A 20,318-nucleotide genomic window follows, 5' to 3' on the forward strand; every position below is an offset into this window, starting at 1 on the left:
CTAATGTTCCGCCTCTTCCCTGTGTGTTGGAAATGTTGCCGATTTTGTGGTGCACGTTGGTGAACGCTGCTTCTGTACAAGAAGGCACCATAAGGCACTAGACATGTCAAGATTAAAGAACTGTTTGAAGAGTGGCTGCAGACAGCTCTTTGATCTTGCGTATTGCCAAACGCCTCCGTAGTTTTCTGCTTTAGATTATCTTGGGGTATCCCGTCTTATACCCTTCAGTGTCCTTCTCTGTCTCCATCCTAACAAGTGCAGGTTAAGGCCATGTTAATGCATCTGTAAAAGATTCCACTGTGAAGGTAAATACCTGTAAGTACTTCAAAACAGTAGCCCTCGTTAATTCTTCCTGTGGCCATGTTTGAGGCCTTTCAACCCTGTTAGAACTCCTTGGGGATAAAACCATAAAACAGAGTGTGCTTCATTCTGTTTTGCACTTTTTGTACCTGGGGATGTACAGAGAAGGAAATGACCATCCACCAGAAGCTTCGATAAGGAAAAAGACTCCACCTCTGAGTGGTCACTTGTCTTTGGTAGTCTCCAGGCATTGATGGTAGACTATGACCCGCTTTGGTTTTGCCAGGCTCGCTGTGATGCTTCCTCTTTTGAAAGCGTGCGTTGCACCTTCTGCGTGGATGCTGGGGTGTGGTACTACGAAGTCACTGTGGTCACTTCTGGCGTCATGCAGATCGGCTGGGCCACGCGAGACAGCAAATTTCTCAATCACGTGAGTACCCTAGAGAACTGTGTGAACAGGGCCAACCGCAGGCTTTTGGTGAGCGGGTGGAGGACACGGCTTTTTCAGGTAGGCTTGCAGTGTCATCGTGCCTCGGGTGCACCACGTGCTGCCAGATCCCTCGCAGAGAGGGTGCCGAATGGATTCAGAAAAAGCGAAACACAAGTGAAACCGCCCATCAGCTTTTTCCCCCCTCGAGTTTCAAGTTCACATTCGTTTTTCCCTACAGGTTGGATGTGTCCTTTGTCTCTGTAGGGTGTCTCCGCCCCCAGCCACATTGCTGGCTTGGTTTTCGTATTGGGACCCAGCATGACTTTTACCTTGCATTTAAGCTTTAAGAACCTTGTAGGAATTCTCTTCCTTTCATAAAATACTAAATATTGGCTTGACTTCTTTAACTTGACTTTTATCTTGTGATTGGTAGGCACATTTGTTTTCAATATTTAGTATTTATCTTTTGTTGTAGAAAGCTGGCAGGTAAGAGGGAAGATGAAATCCACTAGAAGAAGCAGGATTCAGCTACCGCTGCTCGAGTGTGAGGGCAGGGCTTCCTCTCTTTCCTATAGATATTAATTTCTTGCCAATTTATGCCCTTCTGATGCCCAGCCTGATCGTCTTTCTTGTGTTTCTCCAATTTTAAGCTGTTTGGAATCAATCCAGTTTTGATCTGGAATCTTTTGTGTGGATGTATGATTTTTACCCTTTGAACTGGGAAAACACTTTGGATTATTTTGCTAATTTAAACAGTAGTCTCCTATCTGTAAGGTGCTAGGTTGGGTGTTAGAAGTGAACCAACAAAACCAAACTCTGCTTGCCTGCTTATAGGTATAGTTTCGGAAGGACCATTTCAGCAAGGCTGTGTAGCATCTTAGAATTGTGCATGGCCTTTTACTAAACTCCTTGCTGGAGAGACAACTGGAGGAAGAGAGTCAGTGGAGAGGTCAGATTCTTGTCCAGGATAGAAAACTAGACCCCAGTCTGCTGTTGCTTTTGTCGGGACCTTTCTCTGATGAAGGGCCTCCTCACTGACAGCACCTTAATTAAGACCTGGATGCGTGAGGCTTTATTGTGGCACCATGTGGTCAGAAGTACACGGGTCTGGAGAACAGTGCTGGTGAGTCTCTTAGTTCCCGCCTTGGGCACTAATTTAAAGCAGGTAGCTTCAATTATCCTGACAATCTGACCCAAAGGAGGTCCCGAAGACAATTTTTTAGACCTTAGGGGGCAAAAGGGTTTGTTTCCAGAGCGTTGTCATTTTGGAGCCATTCCTCTGACTCCCACAGCAGTCTGTACTGCCACCACGTCCATTTCACATATGATAATTGGAGACTGGGAGGACCTAAAGAATATTGGACTAGAATTCAGGCTCCTTCCTGTTCTATAAGAGTCATCTTCTTTGCATTTGAAAATGGAAAGAATCTCAGAGAATTAGCTAGGTTCCTCATTTGGGTGTAAAAAAAAGTTGTTCCAGAACTAGAAGAAAGATGGAAATCTCTAGGGAGGAAGCTCTAGGACAACATTTGTTTCTCGTCATTTGGCAGCAGCACCACCCCCCCCCCCCCCCCCCCCCGCCGCCCATGAGTCTGTGTGTACTATATCTAATTCTCGATATTGTAAATTGTTTTTAATATTAAATTTTTTTTTATTATTTACCAGTGAGGCTGCCACTAATTTCTGCCATATCATTGCAGAAACTTTGGCTCCTCAAATTAAGATCCTTAAAATGCTGTTTTCCTATCCTCTAAATTGCTTGACAGACTTTTAATTCCTTCCTTTAAAAATCAAAACCAGGGGTGCCGGGGTGGCTCAGTCTGTTAAGCATCCACCTCTTTGGTTTTGGCTCAGGTTATGATCTTACGGTTCATGAATTCGAGTCCTGTGTCGAGTTCTGTGCTGACAGTGCAGAACCTGCTTGGGATTCTCTGTCTCTCCCCATCTCTTTGCCCCTCCCCAGTGTGTGTGCTCTCTCTCCTCTCAAAATAAATAAATTTAAAAAAATGTTTTTTAATCAAAAAATATTTTTTTCCTGATCTAAGTACTTGTTGATTCTCTGTTAGAAGTCAGTGCAGTCTGATACCTCTTTTCCCAAACGTAGGATTTTAATCATGTTGCCATACTTACAACTTTGCTTCAAACGGACGTTCTGGTAATTCTGATTTTTTTTTTTTTTGCCTGTACAGATGGTGTGTGGTTTTATGAAATAAGTCATCCCTAGGATACACCCAGTCTCTAATGACTTGAAGTCAATCCACAGTGCCTCTTCTTTTAACTCTTACTGCTTGGGCTTCAGTTTTGAAAGGATGATAAAAGTGTTGGGCTCTCATTAAAATGAGAAGCTTAAGGACAGTTCTTGTTCAGGTCACCTACAGAATAGTTGGTCTTGTGTATTTTTATGGAGGTTTGGGTGAAACAAGTTTTTAAGGGTGCATTTTGAGTTATCTGAAATAACTTTTGCCTTTTCATGAGCATCTACCATACTTTCGCATACTATCTCTAATCTTTTTGAGAGTTTGGGGAAGGTATTATTCTCTCATTTAAAGATGAGAGTGAGGTTCAGACAAATAAATTTAGAAACTTACCCGAAGTCACCTGGCCTCCAAGTGCTAGAATCACTCCAAGAAGAATCGAGACCTTGGTCAAGATAACCCATGCTCCTTCCCCTGGAATAGCCTCGTCCCTTGGAGAAAATGAGTCTGCTTTCTGAAACAGAAAAGGGGAATAACTCGGAAGCCTATTGGGAACTCCCAGGCTGTTGAGGAGTTTGGGAACTAGACAGGCACCAGGGCAACATCAGAGAGCCAAGAGACAGGAAGTACAACAGCCAGTGTTTTAGGCGCTAAGGTGCCAACATTTCTGCCACAAACCAGTCCTAACCATTCCTCCGTGTGGGTCACTCCTACCACACTAGGTGTCTGCTGGACGGATCCAGCTGGCCAAGCCTAGGTTACGTCCTACCCCTCCAACTCCTGAGCGGGAGGCAGGACATTGTATCTTCATTAAATTCCCTAAAACAGGAAGGGGTTGGGATGCTGGACAGCAGAAAAAAAAGGGGAAAGAATTCAAAATATTTCCTGAATGTCAAGCTATGGATAAAACTTTTTGTTTTCAGTAATGTTTCCGTTACTAAAATATACATGACCATAAACAAGCATATCAAAATTATTACTCCAAGTACTAAGCTAGCTACCCTGTTCTCCCATTTATCTGTCTCAGCTGGAAACCACAGTCCTGCTGGGAATGTTTTCAGGTTGACAGAGGGTGTAGGGCATCTAGCTCGCTCTCAGAGATGTCAACTCAAAGGGATTTTTCCAAGTGATCTCTGCTTGGTAGAAGTACCTACTTCTTAGCCTGTAGACGTTGAGCTCTGGTTGAAATTATTACAGTTCCACCTTTGTCCCACAGTGCCACTCTCCAGTGAAATTCATCCTGGCATGGAAGACATTGCATGGTAAAAGTCTGATCTTAACCAACTCTTGTGGCTAGAAATCTTCTAGGAATGTCTTCACGTTGTTCCACAGAGGACTTGGTAGTACATTAGAAAGTGAATTGCTTGCCTTTTGCCTATGACCAACACGCATAAAATAAAAAACCATTTTTCCTTGTTCAGGCTTGGAAAGGAGGGATAGCAAGGTATTCTTTCTAGTCAACTGATGAATTTCTTCTCTGCCTAAAGACAGGTAGATGAAAGTTCATTTGACTCTTGAATAATCTGAATAGTGCATTCAGAACAGCTGGTTCAGAAGCCTCACTTGGAGAACACTCATGAGAATTCAGTATATTGTAGTCCCAAGTAGTCAAGGAATATGTTCGAGCCTTTTCTCCGGTCGATCTCCTCACTGCATTGTTTATTCCAGAGAACAAGCAGAACATCACCAAGGACCTGAAATCTTACTTGGATTTGGCCCACTAAGAATCTTTCACCATGAACCTTTAAAGATAGCAGTTGTCTGATCTGCATGCTTCTTCTGTTTGTTCTATTTTTTCATAAGCACTTAAAATAATTTAAGATCCCATCCACCCTTTTAACAATAAAATAATTGTGAAATAATTAAAAGGCAATAAGAAATAAAAGAAGCTGCCGAGGACTTGTATGATGCTCGAGTTGAGCCCACCTCTGAATAGCTATTAGCTAACTGTCCACTATAACCTTTTTCTTGTGTCCAGTTTTGAAATCTCCGTGTATGTGGTTGTTTTGAAGTCTACTACATGCAAGAAAGTTGTTTTCCCAACCACAGTGAAGTAGAAAGCACACCATTCTTAGGATCAGAAGAGTCCAAGGTCCAAACGTGGCTTTCTTAGTAATGATTTGTCTTTGGGTGATGTGGTTGACCTCTCTGAGCCTTTATCTCCTCTTAAAGTGGAGCAGGATGCCATCAGCCTTATGGTGGCTCATGAGAATTAAAAGAACTAACAAATTTGTTGGTGAGGTCATTATCCAGTCACGGAGAGCCAGGCTTCCGGGTCAGCATTTTGGTATCTTCTAAGAACCATAGGCTCCCTTCATCTGGAAAGCTTAGAATTCCAGCCACCAGGTCTATGGTTACAAAAGACACACCGTCTTTTCTCAGAACACAGCAGGCAGAGCCTTGCTAATCTTCTGGGCCCTATCTCCCTCCAGGAAGGCTATGGCATTGGGGACGACGAATACTCCTGTGCCTACGACGGCTGCCGGCAGCTGATTTGGTACAATGCCAGGAGTAAGCCTCATCTACACCCGTGCTGGAAAGAAGGTACCCGTTCCTCTCTGTCATGAATTTATTGACTGGGTCCAGACATCTGGTTATGATGAAGGCATCTATTATGTTGGGCCTTAAAATGTTTTAATGGAAGAAGATGTGATATGAAAAGGGATATGAGCCTTTGTATTCCCCCTCATGGATGTAAACAGCGTTCTGATAAGTTCACCTCTGGTAGAGCCCTTCCTTTTGCAAAAGCATTTCAGACTGTAGAATTCTTAATTGAGTGGGGAAAATGATAAGATTAATATGAATTCTAGTTTTCTCTCTGGGTATATGCTTTTTTTTTTTCTTTGTTGAGATTTTATTTTTAAGTAATCTCTATACACAACTGGGGCTTGAACTCACAACCCCAACATCAGGAGTCACTCGCTCCACCAACTGAGCCAGCCAGCCGCCCCTCTAGATACATGCTTTGAATCAAAGCATTCAGGGAGATATTGAGGACACTGATATTGTAATGCCAGTAAAATGAGGATATTTTTAGAGGCCAGGTGGCTATGGAATAGGCACTATTCAGTGGCCACATTCTGGGCCCCACTAGGGCAGCTTTTAAGGATGAGTTGAGGGCACCTGGGTGGCTCAGTCGGTTAAGTGTCTGACTTGATTTCGGCTCAGGTCATGATCTCACGGTTTGTGAGGTCGAGCCCCGTGCTGGGATCCATGCTAACAGCATGGAGCCTGCTTGGGATTCTGTCTCTCTGTCTCTCCCTCTCGGTCTCTGCCCCTCCCCTGCTCATGCTCTCTCTCAAAATAAATAAATAAAAACTTAAGAAAAAAAAAAGAGAGGCACTGTCTGCAAAGACTGTCTCATTTTTGTTTTCTAATAATTTTAAAAAAGATTACTGAAGTAATATGTTTAGCATAAAAATTTGGGAAATAGGGGAAAGGAGTAAAATGAAAATCCCTTATAATTCCTCCATCCAGAGATTTTTTTTAAAACACTTAAAATTTGGTGTATGTATTTTTTGTTATTGTCTCCTATGCCTTGAACAGCTTTCCAGGTTATTAAATAACATGACTTTTTTGTGTGTGAAATTTATTCATTTTGAGAGAGAGAGAGTATGTGTGCCAGGGGGCAGAGAGGGAGAGAATCCGCGCTCTTTTTTGCCACCCAAGTGCCCCAGCAGCATTTTCTTCTTAATCGTAGTCTAAAATATTAGACCAGTTGCAGAAGAAGCAAGACTGGTGAATGTGTTGATACATAGCTACAGATGCAGACTTGACTTGATACAATGACTAAAACCCTTGAGACACTGAGCAGAATCCTGGTAGTAGTATACACCCTAACCCTTAGCATGTTTCACTTTCTCCTGTAGGAGACACAGTAGGATTTCTGTTAGACTTGAATGAAAAGCAAATGATCTTCTTTTTAAATGGCAACCAGCTGCCTCCTGAGAAGCAAGTCTTTTCATCTACTGTGTAAGTAAGCTTTCCTCAGTCAAAAATTTGAGTAGATGCATGGAATTCACTTTTCTCCAGAAAAAGACTTTGTCCATTTCTGTAGTCAGTTGTGATGAGAAATCATTTTATTTAGAGTAATTAAGGACCCATTTGATCATATCTATAACCGTCCTGAAGCTTAATATAAGAAGATGAGGTTAGGACATTGTCAGGGTCACAGTCCTGTCTAGGTTAGTAAACAGAATCCATTACCCTTCCTTTCTACTAGGGGATAATGTCTAAAAACCACTTCCGTGTATGAGCTTTACTTTGTTTTCATGAATTCTGTTGACCTCTGTACTCCTTTTTACTTGTAGATCTGGATTTTTTGCTGCAGCTAGTTTCATGTCATATCAACAATGTGAGTTCAATTTTGGAGCGAAACCATTCAAATATCCACCATCTATGAAATTTAGCACTTTTAATGACTACGCCTTCCTCACAGCTGAAGAGAAAATCATTTTGCCAAGGTAAGGAATCTGCTTAGACTACCTGTAGACTTTCACGTGCATCTCATAAGAAGCTGAAACAGTTCCTGAAAGACTTTTTACAAGTAATTTTGAAGACCTGAAAAAAATGGATGACCTCCTAGGAAATATAAATTACTCAAACAAATCCCAGAAGAGATATAAACTAACCAGTTATTATTACAAAATTAATTGAAATGAAGTAAGAGATATGTCCCCCAAAACACACCAGACCTGGGTGATTTCACAGGAGATTTCCACCACATTTTTTTTTTAATGTTTTTATTTATTTTTGGAGATGGAGACAGAGTACGAGTGGGGAGGGGCAGAGAGAAAAGGAGACACAGAATCCGAAGCAGGCTCCAGGTTCTGAGCTGTCGGCACAGAACCCGGCACAGGGCTCAAACTCATGAACTTCAAGATCGTGACCTGAGCAGAAGTCGGACACTTAACTGACTGAGCCACTCAGGCACCCTTCACCACATTTTTAAATAAAAGATAACTATTTAAATATCACTATTTAAGGGGCGCCTGGGTGGCGCAGTTGGTTAAGTGTCGGACTTCAGCCAGGTCACGATCTCGCGGTCCGTGAGTTCGAGCCCCGCGTCAGGCTCTGGGCTGATGGCTCAGAGCCTGGAGCCTGTTTCCGATTCTGTGTCTCCCTCTCTCTCTGCCCCTCCCCCGTTCATGCTCTGTCTCTCTCTGTCCCAAAAATAAAATAAAAAACGTTGAAAAAAAAAATTAAAAAAAAAAAAAAAACGTTGAAAAAAAATACAATTTACCAAAAATAAATAAACGTTGAAAAAAAATTTTTTTTAAAAAATCACTAAAATGTTTCAGAACCAGAAAGAAAGAGCACTTCCAAATAATTTTTATGAGCTAAATAATATCGGTATAAAAACCAGGCAATATAACACATGCACAAACACACAAAAAAACTGCAAGCTAACTTTACCTGAATGTCAATGAAAAATCTTAAATATTAGAAAATCAAGTACATTTTTTAGCAGATATGCTTTTAACTTTGGAGTTTGTTGAAACATACTTCTCTCTCTCTCTCTCTCTTTTTTTTAACATTTCTTTATTTTTGAGAGACAGAGAGCATGAAGCAGGGGGCGGGCAGAAAGAGAGGGAGACACAGAATCTGAAGCAGGCTCCAGGCTCTGAGCTGTCAGCACAGAGCCTGATGCAGGGCTCGAACCCATGAGGCATGAGATTATGACCTGAGCCAAAGTTGGACGCTCAACCGACTGAGCCAACCAGGCGCTCCAGAAACATACTGTTGCACTGCCAGCACTGTTCTACAGCCATTAGGACAGTGAATGCCATCTTGCATAAAATTCCACAGCCCTTCTTTGCCGAAAAGTGTGATAGACATTAGTTATCTCCTTGGAAGAGTATCTGCTTTTCTTTCTTATGAGATGAACGTGGTCTGTTCCTTAAGCTGAGAAAGACTCAAGCTGCTTCCTGGTAATGATCTGAACTGGAAGCTTGTTTCACAATACGAACCAAAGCTTATCATTTTTTAACAGAGCAGTTTTCTAGATCCCTGTGGGGAAGGGGATTCTTGCCACATGTGTTATATCAATGACAGAGATCACACTGGCCATGGTGCGGTCAGTGTTGGGCTGTCATGCCCCGGAAGGTATATGTAACATAATGTTATAATCCTAGCTCCTGTTTTGGCTCAAAAAGCAGGTCTATAAACAGCCCTTCTGGGCCATGCTTCACCTTGGACGTAGTGTCTCAAGCCTGAAGAGCGGCTCAACAATTTGCAAACGAACCAGAAAAGGTCACAGAGTGACCCAGCAGCATTGCCTGCTATGGCAGAACCTCCGTAACGTCACAAGAACAGAAGGGCCCCTTACATACCAGCTCAGGGACCTGAGGTTCATTCCTAGAACTTCCCTTCAACTTGTGTTGGTGCCTGACAGAGATTATGAACTTTAAATTCCTCTTGAATTTAGTGAAAGTCTGAAGTAATACCTCTCTTGTCTGTCATACCTCATTCCTTTTTAATTTAGCGTGTCTCACTGGAAGCGGCCCATCACTAAGCCTGCCTTGTGACGTATACCCTGAAAAGTGAGGGCAGGCTCCAGGAGTTCCCCTGGAGGCTGGCCTTAGTTAAAACGGCAACAGCATTTAGAGGACCACCCCCTGCAGAATTAAGCTTTGTGAAAGTCGATGGCAATAGGTGCCAGCTGTTCAAAAGTCTCCTTTTACGGGCAGCTTCCAAGTACTCAGTACCCTGTCAGGTCAGCACCCAGATGCAGCCTGCCTTGAGTAAGAGCAGTTCCAGGTTAGGGCCTCTTACGTTGCACTGTCTCTGACAGTGACACCAACACGGGAGTTGCTGGAGGCTGATTGAGTGGCGTCCTCCATGGCACAGAAACCTGCCCCTGTCTTTCACCTCTTTAACATCTCAGTTGCACCTCATTGTGGCATTAGGTGTGAATGTGCCTGAGACCATTTCCTATGCTGTTAATATTTTCAGCCTGTGTTCCAAAAGCTTATATTCGGCTTGTGTTTGTTTGTTCACTGGAATATATTCCTTTCTGGCTTCATGGTAGGAGATCATGGCCCTGTTGCTATCTGGGATTTTGTAAATTGCTCTATATACTCTCTGTCTCTAATTCTCATTCATTTATTCACTCTTTTTTTTTTTTTTTTTTTTTTTTTTTTTTTGCTCCTTCTTAACCTTTTTATTATTTGGAAACTTCAAATACACACAAAAGAAAAACAGACTATATGGCGAACCTAGTCACATACAGGGTTGGAGGGGAACTACTGTCTTCCTTTGTCTGAGCTCCGTTGTCATTCCAGGTCCCCTGGCCATAATCCTAGAGGTTCTTTGACACCTTACTTTCCACCATGCCTACATCCTACTCAGAAAATACTGTGGGCTGTGCCTTCGGAATATATCCCACATGCAACTACAGCTTGTCACCCTCACTCCTGCTACCATCATCCAAGCTGCCTTTTTTTTTTTTTCCCCTTTAGCTAGTCTCCCTGTTCCTACCTAGACCCCCTTCAGTCTATTCAACACAGCCTCCAGAATGATTTTGTTACAACTTAAATCAGATCATGCCCTTCTCTGCTCACAAGACTCTAGTAGCTTCTCGTTTCACTTAAGATAAAAGCTTAAATCCTTACAGTGACCTTCCAGGTTCTACATGATTTGTCCCCTTCCTTCCTTTATTACTTCTCTGACTTTACCTCCTACTTACCCTCTCCCACTTGTTCATGATCCTTATTCAGCCACCCTGGCCTCCTTGCTGCTCCTGAAACATACCAGATCTATTATAGCCTCAGGGCCTTTGCACTTGCTGTTCTTGCTGCTAGAATGGGCCAGTGTGTGTTTTCCAGCACCACCAAGCAATTAACTCAATTCCGACACTGCCTGACTGGAGACGGTCAGTGTCAGGTCCCACAAGTTAAGGTCTCATTCCTACAAGGCTGCCCTCTACCCCGACTTCAAATGCCAGTCGCAAGTTCAGGTTTCTATATTTGCTTCTGGCTGACTGGCTGTAAATTGAAGGTTCCCATGATCCCCCTCATCAGGTTTGAATAACCTGCTAGAGTGGCTCACAGAACTTAGGAAAGTAGTTTCTTTGCTAGACTGACTACCAGTTTATTATAAAAGGATTTAATCCAGGGACAGGTGGAAGCAGTGCAGAGGACAGTCATGTGGGAAGCAGCCTCCATGACCTGTGAGTGTACCATCTCCCCAAACCTCCACATGTTCACCAACCTTGAAGATTTTCAAACGGTCCCCTTAGGGGTTTCTCTGGTGGCTTCATTACAGAGGCATAGTTGATGAGAACCATTGGTCATTAGTGAGTACATTCAATCTCCAGCCCCTCTGCCCCTCTGGGAGGTAAGGGGAGGAATGAAAGTTCCAGCTCACTGATTAGTGTTGGTTCCCCTGGCAGCCAGCCCCAAACTTAGGTTACCTAGGGGCTTTTCAAAGCTGCCTAATTAACATAGCAAAAGACATCTATTGCTCTCATCTCTTAGAGAATTCCCAGGGTTTTAGGACCTCTGTGCCAGGAACCCAGACGAAGACCAAATATGTATTTATTATAAATCGTAATATCACAAATGGTGTCTCTCCAGATATCCACAAGACTCAATCCCTCGCTCCCTTCATATCTTAAATGTCACCTTAGTGAGATCTTCCTTGGCTGTCATATTTAAAATTGTACCTCCCTGCTCCTCGTATACACACTGCCTTTACTCTTCTCCCTGCTTTATTTTTCTTCATACTGCTCATCAGTGCTTAAAATTCTATATATTTTACTTTTTTACCTGGTTTCTTTCTGTCTCCCTTCACTGGAGTGTAAGCTCTCTGAGGGCAGGCATATATGTTTTTAGTCCTCTCTTCACTGCTGAGTCTCCAGGCTCAGGCCAGTGTCTGTCACATGGTAAGGCCTGAAGTGAATAGAATGAATGTTTCATGTTTCTCTTGCCCCCTGGCTGTCAGGGCTGCACTTTTAGCAGAGCAGTTCTGCCTGTCCACTTTTCCGTTTCAAACTGAGTGGAAGTGTCATGCAAGGATTCTAACCTGAGGTGTGTGGACTTCCAGAAGAGTCTGTGCTGGCCTATCATAAGCACCTGAGACTGTATAGAAACTTGTGTGTGTGCATTTTTCTTGGGAAAGACGCCGCTGCTTTTCATCAGACTCTCAGAGCTGTGTGACTCAAAGGTGAAAATTTGCCGGTAAAACAAAGAGTACTAGTCTGAGAACCAAAAGGTTGGCGTTTGATTCCTGAATCTGTTTCCCATGTGTTGACCTTATGCAGATCACGTCCATGAACTGGTTCTTCGCCTATAAAATGGGATTGATCGCATCTGTGTCATTCTCTACTGTAGAAAATCACTGTCAGGTTGAAATGAGATGCGTGTGTGCAAACCTTCCTGAACAAAGCTTAAGGAGTGCATAGCATACTTCACACGGACAGAGCATTTTCACAGCATTTCATATGCATCACTGCTCATAGGCCCATTGATTTGTTGACCAAATAAGTTGTGAACTACACTTTCTCCTCAGGCACCGGCGTCTTGCTCTGTTGAAGCAAGTCAGCATCCGGGAAAACTGCTGCTCCCTGTGTTGTGACGAAGTAGCAGACACACAGTTGAAGCCATGTGGACACAGGTAAGAGGGTTTGCTCATTTCTTCTTTTTTGTATTACATTAGGCAATCATCCTATTCTTGAATTATTTTATGGTTATCAGAGAGGAAGAAACTTTCCTCTGTCCAGGGTTCTTCTAACTGGACTAAGAATTAAATATATATGATACAGATTAACAGGAGAGAATCAAATGTAGTTACGTGCACATGGGGAATCCACACAGACATGAAATTCCAAAGACAGGCAAAATGAGGTATGCATGTCGTCCTCAGTTAAGGAAGGGGGTAGGGGTCTGGGGGTAAAAAGGGAAGGAAAGCCCTTAGCAGGAAGCGGAGGGGATGTTTGGAAAACAAAGGTTGCCCCGTTGTGCAGATATGTTTCTTAGGTAAAGAGGAATCTCTTATTAATAACTCTCTTCCTGGTAACAGGTCCTCTATTTAAATTCTTTTTAGGCAGTTGCAGGGAGGTCAAAGTTTCTTCCTGAGTCTTTTGGACCTTGATTGTTTTCAGCTCAGAATAATCTGTGTGTCTTTGCAGCCCGTCTTGGGCTGTCTACCCTTGTACCCCACACAATGTTACCAGTTCCATAGCTGTTCTTTAAGGTTTATTATATACAAAGTGGGCTGAGAAATTCGAGTTTGCCAGACAGTTCATGGCTGTCTTCCAGAAAGTACCTGAAATAGAAGACGCTGTTTGATGGAAGGCATCTGTTTTTATCTTGTTTACTCAGTACTATATTTTAATACAGTTTTACAAAATGTAAAAGGCCTAATACTACTTACGATCCTCTTGGGAAATCCCTTTTAGTTTTATTTTTAGGGCCTCCTCATTTACTAGCTACTTAACCCTCTAACCATTGAGAAGGCGGCACCTCCCTCCCATGCAGCCAAGTTGAACTAGAAGGCAGCCTGGATCCTGTAGAACAGTGTCTAAACATCAGCAAGAGCAGCAAGTATGATGCCCCCAAGAAGGCCTCCCAACCGAGTTTGGAAGCAGAGAGAGATGGGGCACCTGGGTGGCTCAGTCGGTTAGGCCCTGCATTGGGCTCCACGCTGGGCACAGAGTCTACTTAAATAAATTTTAGAAAGGAAACAGAAAGAGGAGCTGGGCGGTGGGCTGGCCCTGACCTGGCCCAGGCATGTATGCTGACTGGGTGAGCAGTGCCCGGGCCAGTCTTCCAGGCCAGCTCCCTGTAACTCAGCACATCCTCTCTCCTGCCCTGCTCTTATTTTTGACAGAGCTTTAGCCACCAGAGCTCCTGAGGGTCCAGAGTCTGAGTGATGGACCCCAATTGTCACCTCCAGGTGTGGCTTAGTCTAGGCCCTTCACTCTACCTTGCCAACTTTTGCAGTGGGTTGTTATCTAATTGGCTGATAAGGGAGGTGCATGCTGTGTATCTTATGTCACTGCTCACTGTACCAGTTTCTCTTCAAAAAGAAAGGCACGGTGACTCCAGCGGTAGCTATTTCCTTGGTATCGACTCTGCAGCCTAGAATTCTCAGTTTGAGCACCTTTGAAGGTTTTAGTTATTAGGGCCTCACAGGCAGATGCAAAGTTTAAAGGATGGATATCTCGATACCCCTTTTGATCTTTGTTTGTGGGAGGATGTTAAGATCCCAAAGAGCAGTATCTGGTCTTAACTCGTCTTCGGGCTCTCTGGCCTTCTCAGTGGGTTTGCTCACAATGAGCACTTGTAAATGAGGGCTGAAATCTAAAAACTTAGAACCAGGTATCTTAGCCTCCATAATAGATATATACAAAACAGGATTGGAAGAGGAAATGTAAAGAGTTATAAGAAAGGTTAGCTCAACTTTCAGCAGCAACAACAATTTCAAAGGGTTAAGAAAGGAAATCCGGATAAACTGAATGTCGTGAGCTGACCCTGGGAAGAAATGGACAACCTAGGCATTTCTATTACCGTAGAAGAAAATTGAAATGATTATCAAAGGTATATTTGCCCTCCATTCCCTCCGCCCCAAGCACTAAGCCCAGATGGTTTCACTGATAATTCTTTCAAACTTTGAGGGGCTGGGTAGATTCTATTTAAACCTCTCCAGGCCAGGAGCACCCGGCTGGCTCACTCAGTGGAGCATGCAACTCTTGATATCAGGATTGTGAGTTCGTGCCCCACTTTGGGTATAGAGATTACTTAAACAAGTACATAAAAAAAATAAACAAGGGCTGTCTAAGAAAGAATACGTACCAAGAATTATGTGGTGCCTATGAGAAGAAAACTTTTAAACTACTAAAGAATGCAAGATACGATTTGAATAAATGGGTCTGTTCTTGGATAGGAAGTCCTGTTGGTGTTTTAAAGGTGACACTTTTCTCTAAACCGTAAGTTTAATCTGGGTTAACTTTTTTTTTTTCTTCTGAAAATAGAAATGCTAGTTTAAAAGCTTGCTTGTGTGCTGGGACACCTGGGTGGCTCAGTCGGTTAAGCATCCGACTCTTGATTTCAGCTCAGGTCATGATCTCACGATTCGTGCGTTGGAGCCCCGTGTCAGACTCCACACTGTCAGCGTGGAGCCTGCTTGGGATTCTTTCTCTCCCTCTCTGCCCCTTCCCTGCTTGCCAGCTCACTCTCTTAAAATAAGTTAAAAACTTTAATTAAAAAAAATAAGTAAAAACTTACATGCTATAAATAAGAGAAGAAAATTCTGAAAGAGAAGAGTTACAGAGGGGACCAAACTACCTACCACATCTTAAGATATATTAAAATAAATGCTAATAGTTCGCTCCCCATATATAAAAAGAATGGCAGTACTGTGGAGAACAGAATAGAAACCCAGAAATAGAACTAACCACAAGTGAAAATTTCACATATAAAAGCCTCGTGTCAAATCTGCAGTGCAAGATGGACTGTTTGATATTGGGATAAGTGGCTAGCTGTCTGGGAAACAAAGCGTGTTGTGTTTCGACCTACCATACACGTCTGTAAGTTTTTTTCGTGTACATACAGACTTTGTGGAAGAATATACTTGAACTTTTTACTTACTCCTCACAAGAGGATGAGGGAGGATCAGAAATGAGAGACTTGTTTGTTCATATATTTGCTTCGTTTTTAACCATGTGTAATGATTACCCTTTCAATTAGCCAGCTTGTTAATATTTTAGACTGAGTTGGCACATTGTCAGTTTGACCTCCTGAAGCATTAACCTAACTGGCACTTGTATCTTTCTCCTTAGTGACCTGTGCATGGATTGTGCCTTGCAACTGGAGACCTGCCCATTGTGTCGCAAAGAAATAGTGTCTAGAGTCAGACAGATTTCTCATATTTCATGACACATGTGAAGAGGCATCATGGACTTATTTCTACTCAATTCCAGCCAATATTGAAGAGAAAAAACAAAGAAAAAAAAAAACATCTCTAATCAGTTGTGCGCACATTGAAACTTATAGCCATGGCCAGATTTTATGCTAAAAATGGTAGTTTGTCAAAGACAAAATTCTCTTAGAATCTAACCCAACTTGCCAGCCCTGAGAAATTCCTTTTAAGGCCAAGGAAAGCTGAGTGCTAACAGCTAGGCCTGTGGTACTTCCATGGAACACGCTAGGAGACAGTGCCCTCCCAAGTGCTGAAACCACACCGGAATTCTCCCATGTTGGGTTCATGTGAATGTCTAACAGGATGTTTTCTCTCCTATTCTAAAGTTTTTATTTGGGGCAGAAGTCATTATGGAGAAGTAAATGACAGCGGTTCTGGGTTAAGCATAACTTCCAACCGGTCAGAGAGGCCCCGGTGTGTTAAGCGTGGATATTGCCCTGCAAAACTTGAATCTATAAACCAGAACCACACAGGTCAATACTACAAGCAACATGGAGGGCCCGAAAGAAGGTGCACAGACTGTGGAGAAAACCCAATTTTTGATATTTCCGTGATTCCAAAGAACATTGTAGGTTTTTTTTAACTGCAGAAAACTGGTGTATTTTCACATTCATGGTGTTTCTATCCAGTTTCAGTATCCGCATTTTGTGAGGAAAAAATGTTTTAACAATGCGGGAGGAATTCTTAAATTAATTGCAATGTTAGACTGGAGAAAATTTGGTATTTAGGGTATTTTTAAGGTACCATCAAATCAGGTTTTTTGTTTTTTGTTAAAATTTTTTTTTAATCAGTATTGTTTCTGGAAGTAATATACTTTGAAACTCTTGAACTAACAGTCTCAAAAACTCTTAGAGGACAGTCTGAGAGCACGTATTCCTGTTGTTTTAAATAAATACCTGTTTTTGAATAGTATATTCAATCATGGATTGCTGACTATGTCTTCATCAAAAGTGTTAATCCCTCTCAGGGTCTCTGGTGAAGACCTTCAAGAGTTTGGTTTTTTCTCCCAGAAAATTGGAAGGTAGAATTGTAAATTCATAGAACTTATTTTATAATGGTGTACCTCAGCAGCTGCCTTTCAATTTATGCCAAGTCCTTACTGAGTTTATACTTGAATAGTAAATACGTCTTCTGAGTTTTACAGTGTCTTAAACTCAATGCACATCTTTCTTTCCTCCTTTCCTACCCTTTCTTGTTTGTAATTCATTAAACTGTCCTATTATAGAGATGATTTCCTTCCTGGCCGTACTTGTTGGGGTGCTGGATTTTTTCCATGTCTTTAGTCTTCCATAAATTCAAATATATATATAAATATATATATATATATATATATATATGTTCTCTTCTTTAGCTTGTGGTGAATACAGTAATTTGCATTGAAGAAATAAAACATTTGTTGCCTTTTTTGAGTAAGATTTCACAACTTTCATTGGTGCCTGCTGCCAAGGTCCCAAGACCTCACCCTCTCCGATTTCAGGGCTACTTTCCAGGGCAGGAGAGAATCAAGTATTAGATTTTAAGAAGCAAAGGTAATCACTTACTCATCCCACAGATCTTTACTGAGCACATAATATGCTCTGGGTACTGTGCCTAAGTGGTATACAAAACAGATCTATTCATGGAGCTGCTGGTAGTGGGGAGAAGACAATATATTTGTTTGTTAATGCCTTACAAGATTAGGGTGCTATGAGAGAATGAGGGGGATTTAATTTAGATGGGTGGGAGGGGCAGAAGAAACCTCCCTGAGGAAGTAATATTAGTAAAAACTCCCTTTTTTTTAAATTTTTTTTTTAATGGTTACTTATTTTTGACAGAGACAGAATGCGAGTGGGTTATGGGCAGAGAGAGAGGGAGACACAGAAGCAGAAGCAGGCTCCAGGTTCTGAGCTGTCAGTACAGAGCTCGACGTGGGGCTCGAATTCACGAGCTGTGAGATCATGACCTGAGCCGAAGTCGGACGCTCAACCGACTGAGCCACCCAGGCGCCCCAAAACTCCCAAGGAAAAAGTAGGACATGGCCAGGCAGAGACTGAGTGAGGACAAGCTTCCAGGACTATGTAGCTATGGGAGCACAGCATTACAGGTGAAGGCCTAACTAAGGAGAAAAGGAGCTCAGCCTCAGGATCTGATGGACGACCCCCGTAACTAACAAGGGGGTAGAACAGTATGCTCCCATGTTGGAGAGGTGAGGAGATTGCTCATGAAGCCATGTTAAACATTTAGTATTTTATCCCAAGTGCAATAGAAAGCGAAAGAGTTTAAGCTTTGTTAAAGTGCTTTGTTAAATCGTTTTAAAAGATAGCTCTGGCATCTTTGTGGAGAATGGAAAAGAGAGGTGTGGGGTGGGGGTACAAGACAGGACAAGCAAAATATGGAACTAGTAAGACCAGTAGAGCGACTCTGAATTCCAGCAGAGAGGTGAAGGTGGTCTATAAATTTAGTGGAGATAAAGTAGACAGAATTAATAGGTAATCTGTCACAAATCCGAGGAATGCAGGAGCCCGTTAGCTTTCTAGAAATCTACCCTTGGATTTTGTTCCTAAGATGGTCTATTCCAATTCTTCACTGCTAGACCATATGACAAAAGGACTTCAATATTGATAAAGGTATTCAGGATGGAAGCAAAGTTATATAATCTTGGAGCTGCTTCAAAGGGAAAGACCACATAGAAAAAAAAACAGGGAACAGCAAGCAATGTGGAAGAGAATAAACAGCTTTATATTCTGCACTGCATGTAAACATTTTAAGAGAAATTGAAAGGTAGGCTGGGGCAGGGAGGGGGGATTAAGTAATGGCATTTCTCCAATGATTCATTGGGGTAATGCTACTAGGGTTCCAGCCAAAAAAAAAAGGTTTTAGTGAATTGCCGTCTTTTTGGAATGAGATTGATAAAGCAAAGTAAATTTGGTGCCATTTGCACACCAGGAAACAGGATTCAATCACAGAAATCAATTTCACTTGCAGAAAATGACTTTTGCATGAATTTCAAACATCTTGAATATGTATCAATGAAACAAACTATCCAACTAAGATCAGCTCTTTCCAAGATTGTCCATTATTCACTTAAAACCATTTTTAATGTCAGGGCGCCTGGGTGGCTTAGTCCGACTCTTGATTTCAGTTCAGATCATGATCTTGCAGTGGTGAGATCGAGCCCTGTGTTGGGCTCCGTGCTGACCACGGAGCCTGCTTAAGATATTCTCTCTCTCTCTCTCTCTCTCTCTCTTCCTCTGCCCCTCTCCCCTGCTCATGCTCGCTCTCTAAAATAAAACAACTTTTTAAATGTATTTACTTGAGAGAGAGAGAAGGAACAAGGGGGGAGGGGCAGAGAGAGAGACCAAGAATCTCAAGCAGGAATGTTTATTTTTGAGAAAGAGAGTGAGCAGGGGAGGGGCAGAGAGAGAGACAGAATCTGAAGCAGGCTCCAGGCTCTGAGCTGTCAGCACAGAGCCCAATGCAGGGCTCAAACACAAACTACAAGATGATGCCCTGAGCTGAAGTCAGACACTTAACCGACTGAGCACCCCAGACCCAAGCGCCCCTAAAATAAAATAATTTTTAATGCTAACCCACAAAGGATTTAAGAAATGATTATTAATGAAAAATATTTAATATATTTAAATTTTCATTTTTTTTCTTTAAAGGCCACTTCTGTTTTCAGCAGAAAAACTTCACATTCTGATTTCCAGGAGTATTTGACAACTCAGGAATTGGAGCTATTTATAGCATGATGGTTAAAACATGCCCTTGGGTGTGAGCTTGGAACCAGTTCCAGCTCGTTTAGCCTTTCTTTCTTTTTTTTTTTAATTTACATCCAAGTTAGTTAGCAAATAGTGCAACGATGATTTCAGGGATAGATTCCTTAATGCCCCTTACCCATTTAGCCCATCCCCCCTCCCACAACCCCTCCACTAACCCTCTGTTCTCCATATTTAAGAGTCTCTTATGTTTTGTCCCCCTCCCTGTTTTTATATTATTTTTGTTTCCCTTCCCTTATGTTCATCTGTTCTGTGTCTTGAAGTCCTCATATGAGTGAAGTCATGTGATACTTGTCTTTCTCTAATTTCGCTTAGCCTTTCTTAATCTCTAAAATGAAGATTATAATACCTCACAGGAATTGTGGGGTGTTGTTATTGTTGTTTTCTCCTAGAGTTTCAAGTATTTCAAAAAGAGACAATGTATTTATAAATTTTTAGCACAGGGTGCCTGCGTGGTTCAGTTGGTTGAGCCTCCAACTCTTATTTCAGCTCTGATCATGATCTCAAGATTCATGGGATTGAGCCCTGAGTCGGGCTCTACACTGAGAATGCAGAGCCTGCTTGAGATTCTCAATCTCTCTCTTTCTCTCTCTCCCCCTCTTCGCTCACGTGCATGCTCTCTCTCTCAAAATAAATATTTAAAAAAATGTTTAGCACAGTAACTAGCACATGCCTGAGTATATGGGTACCTATTATTATCTTTATGCCCATTTG

At 42.2% G+C, this 20,318-nt stretch overlaps 1 protein-coding gene across 3 annotated transcripts in view; it reads left to right on the forward strand.

Annotated features, from left to right (window-relative positions):
• The window catches only part of RSPRY1 (ring finger and SPRY domain containing 1), a 44,192-nt gene extending 27,115 nt beyond the window's left edge, over positions 1-17,077 (forward strand). For all 3 annotated transcript variants that reach the window (XM_006941538.5, XM_045046659.1, XM_006941537.5), the window contains 6 exons: positions 587-730; positions 5,358-5,469; positions 6,795-6,897; positions 7,236-7,388; positions 12,436-12,540; positions 15,707-17,077. In XM_006941538.5, the coding sequence (XP_006941600.1) occupies positions 587-730; positions 5,358-5,469; positions 6,795-6,897; positions 7,236-7,388; positions 12,436-12,540; positions 15,707-15,803 (714 nt within the window). In that variant the 3' untranslated portion in view covers positions 15,804-17,077. The remainder of the gene's footprint in view (positions 1-586; positions 731-5,357; positions 5,470-6,794; positions 6,898-7,235; positions 7,389-12,435; positions 12,541-15,706) is intronic.
• Positions 17,078-20,318: the final 3,241 nt, after the last annotated feature.

The sequence above is a fragment of the Felis catus genome, chromosome E2, assembly GCF_018350175.1.
Source record: "Felis catus isolate Fca126 chromosome E2, F.catus_Fca126_mat1.0, whole genome shotgun sequence".
NCBI lineage: Eukaryota > Metazoa > Chordata > Mammalia > Carnivora > Felidae > Felis > Felis catus.